The sequence below is a fragment of the Cetorhinus maximus genome, chromosome 11 (assembly GCF_964194155.1).
Source record: "Cetorhinus maximus chromosome 11, sCetMax3.hap1.1, whole genome shotgun sequence".
Lineage (NCBI taxonomy): Eukaryota > Metazoa > Chordata > Chondrichthyes > Lamniformes > Cetorhinidae > Cetorhinus > Cetorhinus maximus.
This window is the reverse complement of record NC_135889.1, coordinates 6,976,725-7,003,208: the sequence shown is the minus strand read 5'-3', so window position 1 is coordinate 7,003,208 and position 26,484 is coordinate 6,976,725. Positions and strand designations below refer to the sequence as shown.

The 26,484-nt window shown below is 46.5% G+C and overlaps 1 protein-coding gene across 1 annotated transcript in view; it reads right to left on the bottom strand.

Annotated features, from left to right (window-relative positions):
* The window catches only part of ube2f (ubiquitin-conjugating enzyme E2F (putative)), an 82,706-nt gene that overhangs the window by 24,512 nt on the left and 31,710 nt on the right, over positions 1 to 26,484 (bottom strand). The window contains exons 3-4 of the mRNA XM_078551437.1: positions 22,633 to 22,698; positions 6,523 to 6,590 (exon numbers count right to left, since the gene is read on the bottom strand). Of these exons, the coding sequence (XP_078407563.1) occupies positions 6,523 to 6,590; positions 22,633 to 22,698 (134 nt within the window). The remainder of the gene's footprint in view (positions 1 to 6,522; positions 6,591 to 22,632; positions 22,699 to 26,484) is intronic.

The following is a 26,484-nucleotide window of genomic DNA, read 5'->3' as shown; positions in this document are numbered from 1 at the left end:
ACCTTTCCCCACACAATACAGAGTCACACTAGACCTTTCCCCATACAATGCAGAGTCACACTAGACCTTTTCCCACACAATACAGAGTCACACTAGACCTTTCCCCACACAATGCAGAGTCACACTAGACCTTTCCCTACACAATACAGAGTCACACTAGACCTTTCCCCACACAATACAGAGTCACACTAGACCTTTCCCCACACAATGCAGAGTCACACTAGACCTTTCCCCACACAATACAGAGTCACACTAGACCTTTCCCCACACAATGCAGAGTCACACTAGACCTTTCCCCACACAATACAGAGTCACACTAGACCTTTCCCCACACAATGCAGAGTCACTCACAGACCTTTCCCCACACAATGCAGAGTCACTCACAGACCTTTCCCCACACAATGCAGAGTCACACTAGACCTTTCCCCACACAATACAGAGTCACACTAGACCTTTCCCCACACAATGCAGAGTCACACTAGACCTTTCCCCACACAATACAGAGTCACACTAGACCTTTCCCCACACAATGCAGAGTCACTCACAGACCTTTCCCCACACAATGCAGAGTCACACTAGACCTTTCCCCACACAATACAGAGTCACACTAGACCTTTCCCCACACAATGCAGAGTCACTCCCAGACCTTTCCCCACACAATGCAGAGTCACTCACAGACCTTTCCCCACACAATGCAGAGTCACTCCCAGACCTTTCCCCACACAATGCAGAGTCACTCCCAGACCTTTCCCCACACAATGCAGAGTCGCTCCCAGACCTTTCCCCACACAATGCAGAGTCACACTAGACCTTTCCCCTGATGGGTCAGATCATTTCAGATCCTGATCAAAGGTCATCGACCTGAAACGTTAACTCTGTTTTCCTCGCTCTATTGATGCTGCCAACCTGCTGAGTGCTTCCAGCATTTTATTTCAGATTTCCAGCATCCGCAGTATTTTGCCGTCGTCATCTCTGGTGGGACTGGGCCCCACTGGAGCCAGTGATGCTTTTGTGAAGCTGAAGAATGTGCAGACCTTGTGCTAGTTTGTTCCTAATTATGCCTGACCTTTCATAGTTTACACTGATAGATTGGTCTAGGCATCGATGCTGCACTGAGCTAAGGTAAATGCTCCTGGGTAGGAGCAAGTACCTGAGTCTCACTGCTGCTGCTGCCCATGTGACATTCCTTTTACAACAACTGAAAGAGAATCTCTAGCCTACAATTGTACACTTACAGAGCAGCCTACAGTATTCCCTGTGTGTGCCTTGGTGCGGGAATGTAAACTTGTGACAAAAGCTGTTGCAATGAGGAATGTCACATCACTCTGATTACTGAGCTGGCTAGTTAGGTACATTGTCACAAGCTCACTAGGATCAAAAAACAGAAAAGGGGGAACTGATGCGGCAAAACAATAAGTAATTTTGTCTAATATTTAGTTTCGCGTTGGCTACTTGATGGCACATAAAGGGTTAAAAAGGCGCAGTACCATAACTGATAGCAACCCAGAGACCAGGGATCAGATCTTCCTGGCCCCGTATAGGCAGGATAGGAGATGGGACCGTGAACAAAAATAAAAAAAAAATAGCATGCCCGGTCAGCTCCCGCGCGTTCCTGCCTCAGAGTGGATCCTGGAATTGAATGAGGCGGCACCCTGTGGAGGGGGGGAAAAAGAGGTGTAGGCAGGGTAGTCATCGATGCCACCTCACCATCGGGGGAGAGAGGGGGGTGGGAAAAGAAGTGTAGGCGGGGAGGGCAGGGTAGTCATCGATGCCACCTCACCATCACCCCGGCATGTGCCTGCTGGGGTGCAATGGCAGCTACAGCCTCAGGGCATCTGACAGAGGGGCTCCCCCTTCGCTCCGATAGCCTCACAGCTGTGGCCGTGAGGGATCTTTAACTTCTTACAATCCTGCAGAGAGTACCTCCATTTTGATGTGCCCTCGTGGTTTCCTGCCTGCCTCAGCAGCACAAACCTTTCCCAGTGGGGCTGCTAGCCAGACATCGCATTGGGCCTTCCAAGTGGGCCTCCAACTTTCCTGATTTGCTCATCATCCTTAATTCGACTGGGCCCCAGGAGGCAGCATCTTAATTGGCCGTTAATGGGAAGGTTGCAAGCCACGTTCTGCCACACCCATTTCTGGGTTCCCGACCCTGAACTGAGCTTGAGGTCAGGGTCCTGACAATCCTGGCAAATTCCATCCCCCACGAGTTTAAATTGCACTGTGAAAAATTGTGAAATTTAATTAATCAAATCTGGTAAATTGTGGGGTAGCCCAGGGGGACCTGTAACATTCTTCAAAAAGAGGGTTCAGTAACCTAGTGCATTCTGCCCAAAGCATTACCCTCGTCCCATATCTGTCAAGTTTGGTCATGACTTTCTCGGACTTGTTTTGTACTGATCTGCTAACATAGTTCAACATCAGTCGAGTCTACTAGAGCCCCTAGGTCTGTCAAGGTTATCCTTGCAGGATCACTCAAAGTCCACTCCCCCCACAAGCTATTCACTCACAACCCTCCTCTTCACTCTCCAGTCACTCCTGGCCCCTCCCTCACAAATCTATCCACTCCCAGTACCTCCTTCCGACCGCAAACCCTCATTCACAAACCCTCTTTCTTGCTCTCCAATCATTCTGCCCCTCCGTCACAATCCATTCACTCACTGCCCCTCTCCCCTCACAATCCTCAGTCACTCTGCCCTGGCTTTGAACAATTTGTTGACTCCCAGTCTCTCCTCCCCCCAACAATCTATTCACTCACAATCTCTCCCTATTGCCGACAATTCATTGTTTCTCCCACTCAGTCTATTCAGCCTCTCCCCTCCCCACACAATCCACTCTCTCTCCTAGCTTCACTCTCCTCCTGAAGCTTGGACAATTCTCTATCTTCTGTCATTAATTTCTCCATATCTTTTTTTGACAGGGCTGACTATTTTCCTGTAATTAAATTGTTGGGCAGCCTTATTAAATTCAGGGATCTGATCTGCCGCTATTCAACAAGGCACTCTGAAGAGACTGCCTTTGCTGCAAAATTAGTGCCGACAGGTTTAATTGGCAATTACAGCTCGTACACACACATCGCCCTATACACCAAGCTTGGGACAAAGCACAGATGCCTCCTGTACAGTGATATTATTCAAAGTATTACTCAGTACTCCAATACTGAGATTTCATCATTAGGTCTGTGCCCACTCCTGTATGCATTAGAAACAGTAAGAGAGAGCATTGTAGCACCTGCTGCAGCAATCTTTCTCATCTTCAGCATGAAATGTGACAGTCATTCCACTGGGCTATTAGAAGCAGTATGTGAACTGGTCTTATTGCTGGGCATCATGCAATCAGAGTTCCAGCCATACCACTAAAGCCGATCCTACTCTGATGGCAAACGCACTGGCCAGCCAGGAATACATAATCACTGTTGGATGAAAATACAGTTGCATCCTGCACAGTTTAAATAGGTCAGGGGCTGCAAAACAAAGCTCAGATCCAAGAGTTCATATTACTGGTCAATTCCAAAATAGTTTTCGAATCATATACAGGCTGGAAGGGGTTTTTAATCAATCTGCTCATTAAGACAATACTGAGAATGTGCACTAAGCGCTTAGAGAGTAAGAAACGTGTATCAAATCATGCCCGAGATGCAGAGTGGGTGTGAATAATTCACTAAGCGCATTCCAATAGTGTCTTTGCCTAATGCTTTCAAACTCATTTATATCACTAATTTTGTCAGTGTGTTCTCAATTGTCTTGGAGCCTCCCCTGTTTTTCAAAAAGCTGGAGTATAAGAGCGAACCACTATGGTACCTCTTATTTCTGAGTTTTGGAATGAGCTAACGCAACTGCCTATATTATTTATCCCCCATGTTATTTACCTCGATGTGGACCACCCCCAGTGATTTCTTTCTGTCCCCTGCAGTACCTCTTTTAATCTTTTTCAATTCCAACTCCAGGTAGCCATTCTGTTGGTACAGTCTGTACAACACAGAAGGCTACAACCACCAGCTCCCTAGATCTACAAGCTGAATCTGTTCCAATCTCTCTTCTTCTAGCTATCTTTTCTTCTGTGACCTTTTAATTTTCTCAGTCACATCCCCTTTATCCTCAAAAAAAACATGTTCCTTTTTAACTTTGGTCTGTAGGGATGGTTCCTTTTCCCAGCTGCTGTCCTCAGTTTAAATTTATCAGTTTGACCTTTTTGACTTTCCATTCTCAGGTGCACCCCTTTTTATAATTCTGCTTCAATCCTTTTCAAGGTTTATTAATTTGCTTTGTCGATGAATGTTTTCTCAATTCTATGCAGTCGTGAGCTGTATATAGTGCTAGAAGTTTTCAAACCAAATCAGCTTATTTGGAACGGGTTTATCCAAGGTCAATAAAAGTCCAACGATTGAGGGGATATTTTGATTTTGTACCTTTCATTTTGCTGGCTCTCACCTTTACTGTTTGGCAGCGGGTGCGCGGCAGGGCAACAAGGGCCCCGAGGCATGCAGCACTGCCCTTGGTAGCGAGCACCAGTCGCTGGGAGAGCTTGACAGTTGCAGATGACAGCTAATTACATCAGCTTTTGACAAGGCTAATATCTAACTGCAAAAATATCCGTCAGCACTTCTTCCAATCTAAAAAAACCTGCCGATGCAACGTTTGCAGATTCCTCACTTCAGCTGCAAGCCTTTCAAACGAAGTTATGTAATTGACCCTTCTTCAGTAGGACCTTTACCACACTCGGTAGAGAGAAAGCAAAGGAAAACAGGCAGAAGCTGGAAATCATAAACACAGATGACAAACACCACAGCACACACACGTCATGTTTATAGTCAGTCCTTGGTTCCTCTCGAACAAAGGGGAGCCCACAGGGCACACAGCTAAACCAGACCAAATTTAACACGAGAAAGAAAAAGGAAGACGACAGGAAAATGCTTCTTGCTCCGGTGGGCGGTTAGTCCCACCACAATTCATTAATTTCGCATCTGCTACATTTGCAGCTCGTTTTCTTCGCAGTTTTAGTTGGGTTGACCTCTCCTGTCGTTATTCAAGTCCCAACTAGTTCCACCTTTTTTAATCCTCAATTATTTCTGCATTACCTCACTGGTGATCATTCACACTGCCTAATGCTTTTCTGCCACACGGTTTGCAGGTCATTCAGCCCACAACTTGCTATGATTGAAATAGCAATTTGGCTCTCCTCCCCTGCCCCCTCTCCGTTTTTCCAAACATACTGTTTTCAGTTCTGATGAAGGGCATGCACCAAAAAGCTAACAACTCCCTCCAGTCTCTGTGACCAGGTGGCAGTGCAGAATTAATCGATTTGTTTGTGTTAACAGATTGATCCAGTCTCATTCCTGTGAAACACCTGAAGGGATGACAACGTACAGGGAGCTTTACTCTGTATCTAACCCATGCTGCACCTACCCTGGGAGTGTTTGATGTGGACAGTGTAGAGGGAGCTTTACTCTGTATCTAACCCCGTGCTGCACCTACCCTGGGAGTGTTTGATGGGGACAGTGTAGAGGGAGCTTTACTCTGTATCTAACCCCGTGTTGTACCTATCCTGGGAGTGTTTGATGGGGACAGTGTGGAGGAAGCTTTACTCTGTATCTAACCCAATGCTGTACCTGCCCCGAGAATGTTTGATGGGGACAGTGTAGAGGAAGATTTACTCTGTATCTAACCCTGTGCTGTACCTGTCCTGGGAGTGTTTGATGGGGACAGTGTAGAGCGAGCTTCACTCTGTATCTAACCCCGTGTTGTGCCTGTCCTGGGAGTGTTTGATGGGAACAGTGTAGAGCGAGCTTTACTCTGTATCTAACCCCGTGTTGTACCTGTCCTGGGAGGTTTGATGGGAACAGTGTAGAGCGAGCTTTACTCTGTATCTAACCCCGTGTTGTACCTGTCCTGGGAGGTTTGATGGGGACAGTGTAGAGGGAGCTTTACTCTGTATCTAACCCCGTATTGTACCTGTCCTGGGAGTGTTTGATGGGGACAGTGTAGAGGGAGCTTTACTCTGTATCTAGCCCCGTGCTGTACCTGTCCTGGGAGTGTTTGATGGGGACAGTGTAGAGCGAGCTTTACTCTGTATCTAACCCCGTGCTGTACCTGTCCTGGGAGTGTTTGATGGGGACAGTGTAGAGGGAGCTTTACTCTGTATCTAGCCCTGTGCTGTACCTGTCCTGGGAGTGTTTGATGGGGACAGTGTAGAGGGAGCTTTACTCTGTATCTAACCCCGTGCTGTACCTGTCCTGGGAGTGCTCCATGCTAACACTGTGACACTGAAATTGTTACTTTGCTTGATAGATTTTTTTATTCTTTCACGGGATGTGGGTGTCACTGGCAAGGTCAGCAATTGTCAACCATGTCCACACCCCATGAAAGAGAAAAAAAACATTTTACCCGCATTATGATTCTTCACCTTGATATGCACAAAAATTTACATAAAAACAATCAGAATTTCCGGATCCAGTTCCTCCTGTTTTTCCCTTCAGTCTTTGCATTCAACAAAAAAAAAAATCAGCAAAGCTCCTCTACTCACCACCATATTGTAAGCTTCTGGAACATCCGTTTTAAACTGGAACTTGCCACCCTGGTAATACCCTTCATCTGTTAACGGAACAGGAAGTAAGTTTGGATGGAACAACATCAGCAACAGATAAGAGCACTTCCCAACAGGTAACACATAACATTTGCCACAAATACACCAACATTTCTCGTATAACCCATGCCATTTACAGGCATCATGTTGTGCACAAGTACACAACAGACAGTAAAATCTTGATGAGTCAAATCCCAGATCAGCCTCCAAATTCGTGTTCAGCGGAGCTTCATAACAGTAGAGGAGGCCCCTTTCCCACATGAATGCATCTCTTATGTAACCCGATATTCCTACAAACGTGGTCAGTGTCAAGAAAAAACAGATTCAAGTGCCAAATGAAAACACAGTAAAGCATTAAACGTGCGAAAAAGTCTTTATTAAATTTGATCACACCTTACAGTGACCTTACCTTGCAAAAGGCTGGGAGTTAGCCTTGGAAAAATCCCGTAACCTTTCTCTGCTGGGTCTGCTGCTTTTGGACGTGCGTGATGCAGTCTGCCACGTCTCCAATGTTGTTTTCAACATGTTTTCGATGTTCTCATGCTGCCGTGTGAAATCCCTGATCGTCCCTGTGGCCTTTGCGGCTCCAGCTAGGGAAACGGGCGGGCAAGCGAGTGGGCATTCGTTGGAATCTTCAGGATCATCGGCCTCCTCAGGTGAAGAAGGTACTGCATCTACGATGCCATCATCTGTCAGTTCCGTCGTGCAGCATATGGCATCAACCACCTCCGTGCAAGTTCCCAGGATTGTCTCTGCTGTAATTTCCATGCAGGCCTTCTGCAGCCAAGCAAAAAGTGACTCACCATCAGGCTGGTTGGCCTCATCCTGCATCTCCTTGTTCTAGACATCTTGTGCAACCTGTCTGAACCCAGCGTGGTGGAAGCGATTGGCAATTGTGGCTTCTGTCACCATCTTCCAGGCCTTTTCCGTCATGGACATGGCCCCCAGTCCAGCTGGATTGAACTCCTGCTTCTTATCGCTGGCCCCAATAACTTGAGGGTTCGGCGGCCATCGGTAGTAGGTTCAGGTTCCTAATCCTTTGGCTAGAGCCGGGAGTTGGGAGGCAAGAACAACAGTTTCATGCTGTTCAGGCCAGGGAAGTCGGTATGCGCGGGGCAGTTATATGTAACGATGACAAAATTCCTTCCCTTTCATTGGTACCTTTTGTCCACTTTCCTGATCCACACCTTAAAAGGATGCCGGAGGTGATCCAGGCAGTTTTGTCCTCTTACTGCATGGGTAGTGTCTTGACATTCATGAAGCAACGTGGCTTCTTGGAGCTTCCGATCACAAGAAGCGGCAGCTTTTCGGTGCCATCCATGTTGGCGCAGACCAGAGCAGTGACGTGTTCCTTGCTTCACTTTCCACCATGAAACGCTTCACCTTTAAATGTCAAAGAGCAGGTTGGCAAAAGGCCGTAAAACAGTCCGGTTCCATCCACGTTAAAAATCTCTTTTGATATGTACTCGTTCAAGACATGGGTGAGATCATTTTGGAACCAACCAGCCATCATTGCTGCTGAAACAGCCACTGCTTACCGCACCAAAGACAATGCCATGCCCGATCTTGAATCGGTCCTGCTATCCATCGCCGCAGGTGACCACCATGTGGCTCTGCTTCTTTGCCGGGGTGACTTCCCTTTCCTGCAGGATTGGATCGGGTTGGAGATAGGAATGTTCTCTATGTGGGCTGCCTTGAACCACATTAGCAGAGCTTCTTCAACATCAGGATAGACAGCTGTTCTCATCCTCTTCCTTGCAGGAGAGAATGTCTGCTTGTTGAACTGTTCCAAGATGCTCGCCTTGTGTTTCATAATGGTGGACAAACTTGATGGCCAAATCTCCCGCTCTTTCGCGATGTCTGCTTTCTGCTTCAGGACACAGTTTGTCACTCGATGTTTCAGCTTCACCGTCTCCCCGAGCGACAGCTTTCTCGCAGACGTGGCCATACTTGCAGGTTCTGCACGTCCTTTCACAGGGAAATCTCCATGTCAAATGATGGCTTGCCCAGCGCTCCACGATTTCGCGCTTGCGTGGTCTAACCCTGCTCTGATTGGTCGACATGGTCATATGACAAGCTTAGCCAAATTCGGCTAATCTGGAGTTACCAGCGTGGAATTTCGGCTCATCACGGGCATCGTTCTATGGGATTTGCTATTGTGCCGGTGGGAATGGTTGACGACTTTGATGTAACTGGAATTTTGTGTCATCCGAATTTGACTCATTGCAATTTCACTGTATCGCACCATTTGTCACACGTGGTCAGGAAATATATCGCACCATTTGTCACACGTGGTCAGGAAATATGTCGCACCATTTGTCACACGTGGTCAGGAAATTTATCGCACCATATCTCACACACACATATTACATAGTATGCTGCAACATATTTCACACACACGCATAAATAATATATAAGAAAATCTGTTGCAAGTGAAGGCCATTCAGCCCATCAACCCCCTCCACACAGAGTCTGATTATTCTTCAAGTACTCCTGTCCCCTCAACATGCCCTGAACCTCATTCCATGTAAATATTGCAATGAATATTTGTTCACATAATGTGGATGTGCCGGAATGGTTGGCATTTATTGCCCATCCTTATTTGTTCTGAGGTGGTGGTGGCGGACGTGCTTCATGAAGCGCTGCAGTCCCGTGTGTTGAAGAGAGTTTCAGTGGCAGGTTACTGGCGATCAGGCGTTGCTTAATGGCATGATCGGTGGCTCTTTCTATCACTTTATTGATGACTGGGAGATGGTCGACATGGGGCTAACTGGCAAGCAGGTAATACTGTTGACGTGGTCCTTTTAATGCATTCTCTGTGTAACTCTTTCGAGTTATCAACAGATCGCATGTAACTCTTTCGAGTACATTCACAGTTCTTGGTTTCCGGGAGTGGGACATGAACCCACAACCTTCTGATTCAAAGGCGAGGGTGCTATGAACTGAGCCACAGCTGACACCTCGGCAAGCAGGTAATGTGGAACAGGAGTCGCATGTAGACCAAACTACACAGGGGTAGCATATTATCCTGAAGCTAATCAACGAACCAGTTTGGAATTTTACCACAATGCAATGGCTTTCATGGCCATTTTTCCAGGACCAGCTCACAAATGATCAGATTTATTAAACTCAATTTACGGTAGGATTTGAACTCTCAACCTCAAAAGTTGCTGATGTAGTAACATAACCATTAGCATATGAAACATGGACTGTCCCCCTTCCTCATCAATCCATTCCAATCAGGGTTCATGTCTGATTGATCGACCATGGAGCACCACCCTGGTTCCCCCATCCATCTGTTGATCCCTGTGCAGCCTGGCCAGGGCAATCAGCTTCCATTACCAGGCTCTGGCTCCCGCAGCAAAACCACTTTGCAATCCAACTAGAAACATTTCACTTGCCGCATCACCTTTACTGGGTCTGGTCCTCACCTGCTCAGGGATTGTGCTGAACCACTTTTTGGAAACCCGTGTAAACTGTGCCTGCTGGATCAAACTGGATCTGGGTCACTCCCTCACAGTTGCTTTACGGTTTGCAAGGGATACCATTCCCAAGGCCATTTACACAATTTTTGGAGGAATAAAAAGTCCGATGGACTCTCAGAACTTGATACCTAGGAACAAACCTCAAGTCACATAAAATGGAAACCGAAATTTGGCTCATTTGTTCACCTTAAATCAGTGACTCTGTCCAACGTTCTCAATCCATGGGAACGTGGATTTGACTTCAGTGAACAGCAGCTTCTCTCCACAGAGATGATGATGACGTTGTGACATTTCAAACCCAGGGGTCACAGAGAAGGTAAATGATGCTCAGCATACACAACTACGGAAGGGTATTGTCGGAGAACGTGTGGTTGTCAGTCTGTGGTATTTGTCCTAAGGATGTTGGGGTGTATTGGGAACAGGATAGGGGAGGGGAATATTCTGTTAAACATGTTTAGTGATGTCTCACAAGTAGCCTTAGGGAGTTGAGAAGGGGTTTCCAAGAGTTTTCCTGAAATTAGATTCCTTGTTTTTTTTTTCCTTCCTCAGGGGTTAAGCATTACTAGGTACTGAGGTTAGGGGAGACAGTGAGAATGTCACAGAGTGAGTATGCGGTAGACAAAGATCTTGCAGAGAAGAAACTGCATGGCGGGGCAATCACAGGCCAGAGACAGAGAGACACAGAAAGAGAGAGAGAGGGAGACAGAGAGACACACACAGAGAGAGAGAGAGAGAGAGAGAGACAGACAGAGAGAGACACACAGAGAGAGAGAGAGAGAGACAGAGAGACACACACAGAGAGAGACACACAGAGAGAGAGAGAGAGAGAGAGAGACAGAGAGAGAGAGACAGAGAGACACACAGATAGAGAGACAGAGAGAGAGAGACAGAGAGAGAGAGAGACAGAGAGAGAGAGAGACAGAGAGAGAGAGAGACAGAGAGAGAGAGAGACAGAGAGAGAGAGACTGAGAGAGACAGAGAGAGAGAGAGACAGAGAGAGAGAGAGACAGAGAGAGAGAGAGACACAGAGAGAGAGACAGAGAGAGAGAGAGACACAGAGAGAGAGAGAGAGAGAGACAGACAGACACACACAGAGAGAGAGAGAGAGAGAGAGACAGACAGACACACACAGAGAGAGAGAGAGAGAGAGAGAGACAGACAGACACAGACACACACAGAGAGAGAGAGCGAGAGACAGACACACACAGAGAGAGAGAGCGAGAGACAGACACACAGAGAGAGAGAGAGAGAGAGAGCGAGAGACAGACACACAGAGAGAGAGAGAGAGAGAGAGCGAGACAGGCACACACAGAGAGAGAGAGAGAGAGAGCGAGACAGGCACACACAGAGAGAGAGAGAGAGAGCGAGACAGACAGGCACAGAGAGAGAGAGAGCGAGACAGACAGGCACAGAGAGAGAGAGAGCGAGACAGACAGGCACAGAGAGAGAGAGAGCGAGACAGACAGGCACAGAGAGAGAGAGAGCGAGGCAGACAGGCACAGAGAGGGAGGCAGACAGGCACAGAGAGGGAGGCAGACAGGCACAGAGAGGGAGGCAGACAGGCACAGAGAGGGAGGCAGACAGGCACAGAGAGGGAGGCAGACAGGCACAGAGAGGGAGGCAGACAGGCACAGAGAGGGAGGCAGACAGGCACAGAGAGGGAGGCAGACAGGCACAGAGAGGGAGGCAGACAGGCACAGAGAGGGAGGCAGACAGGCACAGAGAGGGAGGCAGACAGGCACAGAGAGGGAGGCAGACAGGCACAGAGAGGGAGGCAGACAGGCACAGAGAGGGAGGCAGACAGGCACAGAGAGGGAGGCAGACAGGCACAGAGAGGGAGGCAGACAGGCACAGAGAGGGAGGCAGACAGGCACAGAGAGGGAGGCAGACAGGCACAGAGAGGGAGGCAGACAGGCACAGAGAGGGAGGCAGACAGGCACAGAGAGGGAGGCAGACAGGCACAGAGAGGGAGGCAGACAGGCACAGAGAGGGAGGCAGACAGGCACAGAGAGGGAGGCAGACAGGCACAGAGAGGGAGGCAGACAGGCACAGAGAGGGAGGCAGACAGGCACAGAGAGGGAGGCAGACAGGCACAGAGAGGGAGGCAGACAGGCACAGAGAGGGAGGCAGACAGGCACAGAGAGGGAGGCAGACAGGCACAGAGAGGGAGGCAGACAGGCACAGAGAGGGAGGCAGACAGGCACAGAGAGGGAGGCAGACAGGCACAGAGAGGGAGGCAGACAGGCACAGAGAGGGAGGCAGACAGGCACAGAGAGGGAGGCAGACAGGCACAGAGAGGGAGGCAGACAGGCACAGAGAGGGAGGCAGACAGGCACAGAGAGGGAGGCAGACAGGCACAGAGAGGGAGGCAGACAGGCACAGAGAGGGAGGCAGACAGGCACAGAGAGGGAGGCAGACAGGCACAGAGAGGGAGGCAGACAGGCACAGAGAGGGAGGCAGACAGGCACAGAGAGGGAGGCAGACAGGCACAGAGAGGGAGGCAGACAGGCACAGAGAGGGAGGCAGACAGGCACAGAGAGGGAGGCAGACAGGCACAGAGAGGGAGGCAGACAGGCACAGAGAGGGAGGCAGACAGGCACAGAGAGGGAGGCAGACAGGCACAGAGAGGGAGGCAGACAGGCACAGAGAGGGAGGCAGACAGGCACAGAGAGGGAGGCAGACAGGCACAGAGAGGGAGGCAGACAGGCACAGAGAGGGAGGCAGACAGGCACAGAGAGGGAGGCAGACAGGCACAGAGAGGGAGGCAGACAGGCACAGAGAGGGAGGCAGACAGGCACAGAGAGGGAGGCAGACAGGCACAGAGAGGGAGGCAGACAGGCACAGAGAGGGAGGCAGACAGGCACAGAGAGGGAGGCAGACAGGCACAGAGAGGGAGGCAGACAGGCACAGAGAGGGAGGCAGACAGGCACAGAGAGGGAGGCAGACAGGCACAGAGAGGGAGGCAGACAGGCACAGAGAGGGAGGCAGACAGGCACAGAGAGGGAGGCAGACAGGCACAGAGAGGGAGGCAGACAGGCACAGAGAGGGAGGCAGACAGGCACAGAGAGGGAGGCAGACAGGCACAGAGAGGGAGGCAGACAGGCACAGAGAGGGAGGCAGACAGGCACAGAGAGGGAGGCAGACAGGCACAGAGAGGGAGGCAGACAGGCACAGAGAGAGGCACAGAGAGGGAGGGAGACAGGCACAGAGAGGGAGGGAGACAGACACAGAGAGAGAGGGAGAGACAGACACAGAGAGAGAGAGAGAGAGACAGACAGAGAGAGAGAGACAGACACAGAGAGAGAGAGAGAGAGAGACAGACAGAGAGAGAGAGAGACAGACAGAAGGAGAAGACGACGACGACGACGACAGAGAGAGAGACAGACAAAGTGTGCGAGAGAGGGAGGTGGGGGCGGGGAAGAAATAATTTGGCCAACTCGCTTTTGTTATTTGGGCTTTCACTCTGTACCTTTCCAGATATGGAGACACTCAGTTCGCTGCGTACCACATTTTAAACTAAGCAGCTAACAAAAGGCTGTCAATATTATTTATCACGGTTACAGGCACCTCTCAAAACCACACAAGTCACATAACTATTTCAATAAACTTTCCACCCAAATTAATATGAATAGCATCTGGTTTGAAAAAAAGGGTTTACGGATTTGACAGAGAAAAAGCAAAAAAGAGGAGTGAGTTCAAACATCTTCAATCTTGTACAGCCCAGCATAGCCTCTGCTCCTTCTGTGCTCTCCCTAAACCTGCTTCCCTGATTCATTCGGTATAACAATCGTCATTGTGAATACTATTAGCTTTTGAGTTAGGTGGACTGTCAAGAACGATCTAATCCACTCAAGAGTTCTGTTGTGTGTGCATCGTATGATTTAGAATTCTTGCAAAACAGATCACCACCCCAGGAATGTCACAGTTGGTCTTATACACTGGGACACCCTCCGATCATAAGAAACAGGAGTAGACCAATTGCCCCTCGAGCCTGCTCTGCCATTTAATAAGATCATGGCTGATCTGATTGTGGCCTTAACTCCATTTTCCTGCCTGGCACCCCCCCCTCCATAACCCTTGACTCCGTTGTAGGTCAAAAATATCTGGAATAAACAAGGAAAAATATCTGTCACTGTTGCCTTCTCCATGCCCTTCCCCAGAGCAAAAGATCTGCTTCTGTCCTGCAAAGCAGATTGGTCTGAAGAGACTCCCCACCCAATTCTATTCTCCCTCTTCCCTCGGGGATAAGCCTGGGCTCTGGGCAGCTAGCTGTGTTACCAACATTTGGCCAGGCTACTAAATGCAGATATTTCAGCTGTTAATTAAATCAAGCAGCAAAAAGCCATTTTCCAATTTTGTCCCCCTTTTGAACAACTTCTTTCCTCAGGCGTTTCTGATAAAAAAAAAATATCAAAGCCAAACCCATTTGAACAGGTCTCTCCAGTACTGAAAATCAATTCAGGTGTCACCACCAGTCAGACCTGGAAGTTAACAGCAAAAACAGCAAGAGCGAGAAATGTTCAATCAAGTGCAATGTCGAGCATCCAGATGGGGAGAAATGCACTTAATCACTGAAGCTAAATTAGCTATAAGCAGGAGCATCTTCACTGGCGGGAGGAGAGCCAGAAGAGAGGCAGCTGGAGTGGCCCAGCCAGAATCTACCGACAAAGGAAATTCAGCCAAAAGCCAGACAGAGAGCACCAAAGAGTCAGGGAGAGAGGCAACATTAAAATAAATCTAACATAACAGACGCCATCTCCAAATAAATAGGATAGTACGAAATACAGAAAGTGCAGCGTATCACTACTGACATAAATAGTCCAGCACAATACGTGCAAAAAATAGAAGAGATCAGGGAGATATGGAACACTAGAACTGGAAACAAGTGAATGCAGCCAATATAAACGGAGACGAAGATAGACACTGGGGATAAAAACTAAATCAAATATCACTGAAATATTGGGGAATAGCGATGAGCGGCAGAAAGTACGTCAAAACAAATCTGATCAACAGGCAGGGGCCAGGAAAGGAGAGAGGGAGAAGCTGAGAGAGAGAGAAAAACATATATTTCTCCTGGGATAGGTCTGTTGTGTCCTAGTGTTGATCTTATTAGCTATGACAACCTATTGCTAATTTGAAAAATGGAAACCAAAACTAACCTCCCAAATACGACCTAGGCTGATGCATAATGTAATTTTATTTATAATTAAAGTATTTCACTGTGATTTATTGTAGGATTACTGGCATTTCACATTTCACAGCCCTGGGTTTTGAAGCACTTGCGTCAGTGCTCACACTAATCACACTAATCACAAAGTGTAATGTTTTTCTCAGGATTCACATACTTCATCCTGGTACATCTGCAGCCCTAAACACTCTTGTGTCCAACTGATGGAATATTTGATCTGTCCCTCTCCCCCTTCTCTGGGGGAATAACTGCAACCACTTTCTAATTTCCCAGGGACTATAGAGGTAGAGGTGCACAGCACAGGAGGCCATTCAGCCCACCACAGTGCCAATTCTTTGCTACAACAATCTCAAGATTAATCCCATTGCTCTATTTTTCCTGTAGCCATTATATCCAACATTAATCCCACACTCTTCCCATAGTCCTTTAGTAATCCCAAACTAGTTCCACTGCTCCGCGCTCTCCCTATAGCTCTGTTTCAATGCCAAACTAATCCCACTGTCCTACTCTCCATCTCTCTGTGTCAATCCCAAGCTAATCCTACTTCCCCACTCTCTCCACATCCCTGTATCAATTCCAAACTAATCTTTTTGCCCCAGTCTCTCTATAATGCTATAACTACCCCAAACTAATTCTACTGCCCTACTCTATTTCTCTGGGTCAATCCCAAACTAATTCCACTGCCACGTTCTCTCAATAGCCTGGAATCAATCCCAAACTCAGTCAGTTCTAGCTCAGTTGGTCACACTTTCACCTCAGAGGCAGAAGGCTGTGGGTTCAAGTCCCAGCCTAGGACTTGAGCATAAAATCTAGGCTGACATACCTGTGCAGTACTGAAGAAGTGCTGCACTGTTGCAGATGCTGTCTTTTGGATGAGATGTTAAAGCGAGGCCCTGTCTGCCCTATTGGGTGGATGTAAAAGATACCAGGGCACTATCTTGTGAAAGAGCAAAGGAGTTGCCTCTGGTGCGCTGGTCAATATTTATTACTCCATCAACACCACAAAAATGGATTACCTGGTCATTATCATATTGTTGTTTGTGTGCAAATTTGCTGCTGCATTTCCTGCATTACAACAGTGACTAAGTTTCCAAAGTACTTTATTGACTACAAAATGCATTGAGACGTCCTGTGTTCATGAATGGCGCTATATAAATGCAACTCTTTTACCCCCCCCTCCCACCCCGTACTCTATGGCCCAGCCCTGGAGTTTAGAAACACCTGGTGTTTTCATTTAGTTAATCTACTCCAGTGTGGGTATGTTGAAGATTATTTGGAATTCTCGTACTGAAGATCTCAGTGACAGCAGTACTGCAGCATCATTACTGAGCACATTAACTCCGCAAGCATTTGCTTAGCAGAGTAGAAAAACAAGGGAGTCGGTTTGAATTCTTTCGCTGCTCACGGTCACTCATTTGTAACATAAATCTACTCCCTGGAAGCAAACAACAGCCCAACTCAACAGGAAATCTAATTTGCAGCCAGCAAGCAGAATCAATTGTACGTGCGAGCACAGTCTGCTGGAACAGCATGGTGAAGCTGGCTAATACGAGCAGAGGCAGCGATTATCAAAGCCTTTTCCAGCACTGCACATGTGCCATTGATGGAAATTACATTCAGACCATCCAGTCTCTTGTGCTTGCATCAGTCATAGCATCTCAGCTGATGTTGTTGGCCTGACTCCATTTCCCTGCCCCATCACCGTATCTTTAAATATTCTTCCTTTCCAAGTCCCTCTCTAATTCTCTTTTAAACAATGCCACAGCTTCTGTCTCAATAGCCCCTTGTATCATAATAACTGTTTGTGAAAGCATTTCTTCTAACTTTCCCTTCATTTGTCAGTGATAATCTGTCACCATGTAAATAATTTTGAAACTTCCAATTGGACTCCCCCTTAACCTACCCTGAACCAGTGAAAAAAGCCATAATTTTTATAGCCTGTCTCTATAATTCTTAACCCCAAATGCCCAATATCACTTTAATGAATCTTTGCTGTTCCGTCCATGGTTTTAACATTATATAGCACCTTTAATGCAATCAAACATCCCAAGGCACTTCACAGCAGCATTATATAACAAGGCATGATACATTAGAAGATATAAGGTCAGATGACTGAAAGTTTGGTCAAAGAGGTAGGTTTTAAGGAATGTCTTAAAGGAGGAAAGAGAAGTAGAGAGATGTAGGGAGAGTATTCTAGAGCTTGGGGGCCTAGGAAACTGAAGGCAGAGCCACCAATGGTGGAGTGATTAAAAGCAGGGGTGTAGAAGGGGTGCAATCGAGGAGTGCAGAGAACTTGGAGCGTTGTGGGGCTGGAGGAGATTACAAAGATAAAGAGAGGGCAAAGCCATGGAGGGATTTGAAAACAAGGATGAGAATTTTAAAATCAAGGTGTTGCTTGACCAGGAGCCAAGGCAGGTCCGTGAGCACAGGGGTGATAGGGGAATGGGACTTACCGTGAGTTAAGACACGGGCAGAGTTTTCGACAGCTTCAAATTTACGGAGGGTAAAATGTGGGAAAGCAGCCAGGAGTGCGTTGCAATAGTCGAGTCTAGAGGTAACGGTCCAAAACAACAACAGCATCCTTGGCCTTGCATTAATATTAATAGAAATTAATGGCATTATTCAACAAACCTCAAATCCAGGGCTGCAATTAAAGAAAGGCTTGTATTTTTATAGCACCTTTCACAACCACAGGATGTTTAAAGCACTTTAGAGCCAGTTAAGTGTTATTGAAACATAGTTACTGTGGTAATGTAGGAAATGCAGCAGCCAATTTGTACACAGCAAGCTCCCACAAACAACAACATTATATTGACCAGATAATCTGTCTTTAGTGATGTTGGTTGAGAAATAAAGATCGGCCAGGGCACTGGGGAGAACTCCCCTGTTCTTCTTTGAATGTGTCACGAGATCCTTTACATCCACCCGAGATGGCAGATGAGGCATTATTTTAACATTGAGTCTAAAAGATGGCTCCTCTAGTGATGCAGCGCTCCCCTCAATATTGCACTGGAGTGTCAGTCTAGATTTTTGTGCTCAGGCCTCCAGAGTTAAATACAAGGTCAAAGCTTTGGCCTTCTTGTAAATGTATACAGCTTCTGCGCGCTGCACATACATAGTTTCTGCAGCAGCAGTGCGTGTGGATTGAAAATTCATACACAATATTCAAGATCTGACAATTTGAACTGAAATTAAGCTAAAATTGCCTCCTGTATTGGTTTATTCAGACTGTCTATTAAAGCGACTGCATAAGTTGAAATCTAAAAGCAAAAACCAATTTTGAAATAACAGGAGAGGGCTTTCATAATTCAACCATTATGACTTGTAGAAAGTTTCCATTTACCAATGTTAAGCGGACTCCTTTGAAACGCCTTGGGGCGTTTTATTACTTTAAAGGTGCTGTATAAATACCAGTTGTTGTTGTTGAATCTTGGTGTCACTTAGCCCTAGTCTTCGCAGATTATTCATTATCCACTAACTCCCTCTGCCCTTGCTTGTACCCTTTCTAGTGTCAGTTAGTTAAGAAAACTGTGCAGCACTCACAGTGTGGTCACCATGCCAATTTCCTAGCCTTTTACTCTGTTGAATGAGTCACACACCCACATATTCTATTTGCATCTTTGCATTTCAAACATGCGGTCATAGATCCTTTTTGCTGGCTGCATGTTAATTAGTATCCCATTGGTGTGCAACCAGATGAGCTACTTATTCACTAAAATGCAGGACCTTACATTTGTCACTATTAAATAGGCAATAAGCATTCACCTTCTAGGTCTGGGGCTCTGTAAACTGTGCTGGGGTAGTGGGGCTTATAAGGTGGCTGTGTAGTCCATGCTTGGACCCGATGGGAATGTTCATAATGTGCATGGCAACATATACAGGAATGTGTGGACGGTGTATCTAGGAATATGCACACTTGTTATATCCCAGGGCAGCACACCAGGTGTTGGTGTAAGTGTTCAGCAGCAAGAATAGCACCTTTAACATAGTAAAACATTCTAAGGAGTGTTATCAAACAAAATTTGACATTGAGCCACAGGAGGGGATATCAGAGCAAGGGACCAAACGCTTGAGTTAGGTTCTAAGGGCTGTCTTAAAGAAGGAGGTAGAAAGGTGAAAGGGTTTAGGTAGGGAATTACAGAGCTTGAAGTCCTGGCAGCTGAAGGCTGCTAATCGCGGAGCGAAGATATCTCAGAGGGTTTGTAGGGCTGGAGGAAATTCTACAGATGGGTGGGACGCTAATGGTGGGACAAAGGGAGTGGTGGATACACGAGTTGGAGGAACACAGAGCTCTTGGAGGGTTGAAGGGCTGGAGGAGGTTACAGGATAGGAAGGAGCAAGACTAAACAGGGATTTTAAGGAGAGGTTTGAATTTTCAAATCATGGCTTTGCCAGACTTGAAGCCAATGCAGATCAGCGAGCACAGGGATGACGTGTGAACAGGACTTGGTGCGAGTTAGGATAGGGGCAGCTGAGTTTTGAACAACCTCAAGTTAATGGAAGGAGGGGAAAAGGAAAGAGAGACTGGCTAGGAGCATGTTGGAACATTCAAGGCAAACAGGTAACAAAGGCCGGGATGAGGGTTTCAGCAGCAGATGAGTTGAGGCATGGGGTAAACCGGGCCATGTTGCAGAGGTGGAAATAGGCAGTCTCAGTGATGGTGTGGATATGTGGTCAGAAGCTCATCTTGGAGTCAAATACGGTACCAAGAGGGGAACAGTGTGTAGTGAGAAGTGGGGGAGACGATGAGGTGGACAAAGCCTCAGCGCATCAATAAGAGACATAGCTTCAAGCAAGAGCACGCCAGGTTCACTGGTCAAGGGTTGTTGGAAGGGCAGAGACTTGGAAAATTCCCCAGTAGCTGCTGGCCTGTGACGGGAGAGGAAGGGAGAGACTGAGCCGTATTAAAGTTCTGGGGCCCACGGGGCATCTGATTTCTATCCCTGGATTAGAACGAGACACAGGAGTGCTCTCTGTTCAGCAGCTCTCAGGACTTGACCTAGAGCCAAATGACCCAGAAGTCCAGCAGCAACTAATCAAACCCAGCAGGCATGGTCAAGCCTGGCCAGTTAAACAGAGTCAGCGGTGAAATTGGCCACCTGGACAAGAAAACTTATTCTGAGAGTTTCATTTCCTCGTTTGGCGAGGCAATGGGATCTTTATGGTTGTTTATGATCTAAGATTAGACTTTCAATCTGTGCACATTTCCTCAATCCTTTCACATTTCATTGACACTCCTGAAAGTGCTAGCCTTTATGTTGTGAAAGGGGAGCTAACGGCTCAGATACGGGATGCATGAAGAAACGGAGAGTGCATAATGAATGTCGATGTGGAAGAGGACATGCCTCTCCCCACCACCGCACCCCCCCTCCGCCCTTTGAAGGGGGTGGAAGGAGTGGAAGACAAGGCATTTGGCAAGGGGTGGAAGGTGACGCATGGGGGAAGGGGTAACAAGGAGGGGAAGGGGCGAAAGATGACACACAGGGGAAGGGGTTGAAGGTGACAGGCGAGAAAAGGGGTGGAAGGTGACGCGCTCGGGGGAAGGGGGGGTGGAATGGGGCAGGCCGGGGGGATTGGAGGGGTGGGGGGAAAACAGGGAGGTGTTGGGGTGGAACTGGGAGTGGGATGGAACAGGCAAAGGGTGGAGTGGGGGGGGAAAGAGGTGTGAGAAGAAAAAGGAGATGGGATCACTGACAGGAGGGGCAGTTTGGAACATGAGAGAGTAGAATTATGACATGACTGTTAAGAGGAGCGATGGATTGAGACCATTGAGAGGCGGAAGGTGTACGAGACCATTAAGGAGAGGGACTTGTACGAATGTAAGCTTCCCATGGACAAAAATGCAATGCTCAGAGGAATTTGTTACCCGCCCAGTAGAAAGAAAATTTAGAGGGAGATTACACCCAAAAAACACAAGAACACCTCCCCCACCCCCAGCCCAAACCAGAAACACAGGCCTCCCAACCAAAAAACACAAAAGTGTACCTGATGAACTGACAAGTTCATTTCTTCCCATTCTAAAGCACAAACATGCCTCCTCCTAATCTATAGGCATAGACACAGCTCCTCACATTGCTCCAGGATCAGCACTTATTACTGTTGGGTAATTACAAGAATAGCAACAGCCACAGCTGAAATAAGATTAACGAGGACAGAAACAGTGCTTAATGAAAGATTGTTGCGTAATCATGGCAACAATTTCATAGCAGTAATCCTGATATTAAATCTCCTACATATACAGCCTGTAACAGCAGAGCTGTCTTCGCTATCAGCCTACGCCCACCTGCAATGTTCTATTATCATTCACTGCAAAACCATGAGGCGGTCCTTAGCTTATATCAATCAATAATTGCCCTGACCCCAGCACCTATGTATTCTGCTTATGAAAACGCTTCTCTTCAAGCTGCTGGGATATCATGTTCAGCACGTCTTGTAAAAGCACATGGGGATCTCTGCTGAAGGCCTCTCCAAGGTGACTATTGGCAGAAGACCTTGAAATGCTTTGCAGTCTTCTTGCAACAAGCCAGAGAAAGTAAACAGCGTCTATGCCCAGATGCAGGCACCAGCATCAATGCCTAGACAACTCCCAATCCCTGGGCCAGCTCCCAATCGCTGGGTCAGCTTCTCAATCCCTTTTACCAGGTGCAACACAATCTTTTCTTTGGCCTCTTCTGAAGCTACTGAGGTTTTGTCGGAGCACCACAGTGTGGTGTTCAGGCTGTCACAGGCTGAAAACAGCAAACTCGGTGTAAGCTAGGATACAAAGACAAGGTTTTGGCAGTGCATTTAACTTTCGACAGTCTTTATAAAAAGAAAAAGAACTTGCAACTGCATAGCAACTCCCACAACACCAGGACGCACAAGAACGTTTTTACCGCCAGTACCTTTTGAAGTGCAGTCACTGTTCAATGTAGATAGTCTGTAGCGGTGTTAGTTGAAGGATAAACATTGCCTGGATACCAGGAGAATTCCCATGTCCTTCTTTGAATAATGCCAAGGGATCCTTTACATCCACCCGAGAGGGAAGACAGAGCTTGCTTTAACGTCTCATCTGAAAGATGGCATCTCCGAGAGTGTGGCAGTCCCTCAGTACTGCACGGAGAGTATCTGCCTAGTTTATGTGAGGTCTCTGGAGTGGGACTTGAACCCACAACCTTCTGAATCAGTGGCGCAAGCTCTATTATCTTGAATAAATCAGCTTCTCCTTTCAATTAAGCACCATGACATACTGCACACTTTATGGCAGCGAAGTAGCCAGATTGCTGCACAAACACACAGGCCAGGATTTATTCTGCAACAACACCACAGAGTTCACGTGGTCTTAATTGTTTCTATACCCCGGTCAAGCAATTCAATGATCAGGTTAGTAAAGGTTACCTGGCATGACATTCAGCTGGAAGGAATAAAGTTTGTCTGCATCAGGGAAATCCAGTTTACACGTGCCTGCAGAGATAACACCAATAAATGGAGTGAATGCAAATAGTGTCAGCACTAAGAACAAAAAGTAGTAAAGACAAGGACACAAACCCATCCCTCTGATACGTTACATTCCATCCAAGCTCCTCCCTCTAGTACCTAAACCTCCAATTACATGATTCAGTTGCATTTTCATTGATCTCAATCTGCCTGTCTCTATTCCTGGGCAGTGATGTTATTCTCTGAGTGTATTCTTAAAATCTGTCTTTTTCGGTACTATTTATCTACATTTTGATAAAGACAGAACACGAACTATAAGCCACAAACTGCCCTATAATGAGTTTGAACCACCAGAGCATTACTTACAAAGTAAGCCATTATCAACCAATCTAGTATAAGGCAAAGACATGGCAGCATTTAGCTGGCAAGCCACGGGCCTGACAGTGAGGCCATGTACAAGGATAACTGTAATCACATGGATCTAATGGGAAAGCATGGCCATTTATTTCTGGGAAATCAAATGGGATGAATAACCCAAGACAAAAAGAAAACAATAGAGAGCTTTTGCCCACAACATTTAAGACTAGAAAAGGAGTAAGTGTCAACAATAAGAGTGCTGGGCTGAGAAAAGGCAGAACCGAGAAAGAGAAAGGCTCTGTTCCAAATTAACCGCTTAGAGTAGCTAGATGATGAACTGGCAATGGAGAATCTTTCAACACAAGAAGGATTGACTGGAAGATAAATATATTCTTAAGAGGGCAGAAATGGACAGAGGACCATAAATAAAGGTTAAAGCTAGTCTCAGATTTAAAAGGGAGGCAACAGTGTGGAAAGCTCTCAGGGCTAAAGGAGGGAGTCTAACTGTGGAGGAGAATGGCATGGTGGAAATATGAAACAAAAACTTAATATTAATTTTTTTTTTTAAACAGATGATGCTGGAAGTCAGAATGTAGATGTGCTAGACAAGGGTATAAACAACAATATGAGAGGTAACTGAAGAAAAGGAATTAGTTCTGAATATGTTAGAACTCTGATTGGATCAGTCATTGAGCCCTGATAGCCGCATCAGAATAGTCTTGAGACTTGAGAGCTTCAGAGCTCTGAAGAAGGGTCATACAGACTTGAAACGTTAACTCACTCTCTCTTCACAGATGCGGAATTTTTCCAGCATTTTCTGTTTTGATTTCAGATTTCCAGCATCCGCAGTATTTTGCTTTTACGATTTCAAAATACGCTGATGACACAAAAGGAGATTTGGCCAACAGTGAGAAGACCTGTGAAACCTTAGGGAGGCAGACAGCAGGTAGATGCAGTTTAATGTGGATAAGTCTGAGGTAAGGCATTTTGGGGGGAAATACAAGGAATCAGTGTGCACACTCAATGGATAGACACTAAAGGGTGTGGATGAACAGGGTGAACTAAGGGGTCAAGTACATCCCAGTTTTGAAGAAAGGTCTTTGACCTGAAACATTTACTCGATTTCTCTCTCCTTAAATGCTGCCAACCTTTTCTGTTTTTATGTCAAATACGCTATTTCTTGAAAGCGCGATGCAGGGAGATAAAGCTGTAAAATGTGTCGAGTTTTATAAATAAGGATGGGAAAGAATCGAAAGACATCAGATTTTTATTGACTTCCCGCATACTTTGCAATGAAACCTGTCTGACTTGAAAACAGACATTATGACCACACAAAAACAGAAACAGAAATACCTGGAAAAACTCAGCAGGTCTGGCAGCATCGGCGGCGAAGAGTACAGTTGACGTTTTGAGTCCTCATGACCCTTCAACAGAACTGACCACACACTTTGAGGAAGTCAGTCATCAGGCTTTAAAAACTTTTATCATTAAAAACCTTAACCCATTATTTTGCAAGAACTCCTCAAATAAAGGCTATTAGATCATTGACTGTATTAAACAGGGAGAACAAACTGAAAGAGCAAGCAAATCTCAGAGGCCATGGCAAAACCGGTCTACCCGTGGACCACATCCTCCCCTTAGTGAAAAATACCACTAACAAAATGGGGATGCGGTGTCCTGAAAGTCACAATTCTGTTGTTGGAAATTTCTTTATTAGCAATGAAAATATTAACCAGTAATAGCTGATGTAAAAATGGTAATCCAGCATTTTCCCAGGAGCTAAGTGGCGCAACTGATTGCACTGAATATCCCTCTGGGAGGGGTCCACTGTTTTTGCCAAGAGGCTGATGAGAATGTTTGCAAAACTTATCTAGCACACGCCTCCTTTTCACATGCTCGTAAAGCTCACGATGAGGAAATGGTGGGGCCTCTCTGATCTAAAAGACCAGTCCCAAATGTAATGCCGAGGTAATGGATGTGGCAATACGTCACGAGATCCACTCCTCGGGGTAGCAGCGGAAGAAACTGCACATTCTTAAATGAGAAGTGCACAAAAGTTAGGCAAACGTATTATTGTACAGCAACAGTTGTTTACAGGAACAGGAAACAAAAATTGCCACGTTAATACTCCTCATTTCTAATCAGGGATTCCATTGGAAACGTGAACGTGACAACGTGGATGAACGAGACTTGGCTGCAATGCTCTTAGAAAGGAATATCCACCCTAAAGTTCATCATTTAGGCTTTATATTACTGTTATTTGAGTTAAGTTAAACAGGACAGACAGCACCTGTGCAACTGTAACCAAGCACTCTTAATAACTAAGCATTCTTGAAGACCTCTTTCAAGTCAACCTATAATTTCAACAGCACTGCTGATAAAAGCCCAAATTTCTCAAGTCTCTTGATGACCATATCCACTCATCCTTAAGAACACAGATCATAAGAAATAGGAGCAGGAGTAGACCATGTGACCTATCAAACTTGCTCTGCCATTCAATAAGATCATCACTGATCTGATTGTGGTCTTAACTCCTCTTTCCTGCCTGTCCCCCCTTAACCTCGATTCCCCTGTCGATCAAAAATTTATCTAACAGCCTTGAATATATTCAATGACCCAGCCTCCACTGCTCCCTGGGGAAGAGAATTCCAAAATCTCATGGCTCTTGGAGAGAAAAAATACCTCATCTGTCTTAAATGGGAGACCCTTATTTTTAAACTATATCTCCTAGAAACATTCTCCCAGCATCCAGCCTGTCAAGTAGCTTGGGAATCTTTATGTTTCAATGAGATCATCTCTCATTCTACTGAACTCCAATGAGCATTGATCCAACCGGCTCAACTTTTCCTAAAAGAAAACCCCTCCATCCCAGGAATCGGGCCCGCAAACCTACTCTGAACTGCTTCCACTGCAAGTATAGCCCTCCTTAAGCAAGGAGACCAAAATTGTACTCAGTACACCAGGTGTGGTTTCACCAATGCTCTGTACAGCCACAGTAAAACTCCCCTACTTTTATCCTCCACTCCCCTTTCAATAAATCGCAACATTCCATTTGCCTTCCCAAATCACTTGCTGTACCTGCATGCTAACTTTTTGTGATTCAAGTACCAGGACACCCAGATCCCTCTGTACTGCAGCACTCTGCAGTCTCCCTTGTTTTAAATAACATGCTGCTTTTCTATTCTTCCTGCCAAAGTGGACATTTTCCCACATTATACTCCATCTGACAAAGTTTTGCGCATCCACTTAACCTTTGCAGACTTTGTCCTCCTCACAACTTGCTTTCCTACCCATATGTGTATCATTAGCAAATTTAGCTATCATACATTCAGTTCCCTCATCCAAGCCGTTAATATAGATGGTAAACAGTTGAAGCCCCAACGCTGATCTCTGTGGCACTCCACTAGTAACAGTTTGCCAACCTGAAAACGACCCATTTATCCCGATTTTTTGTTT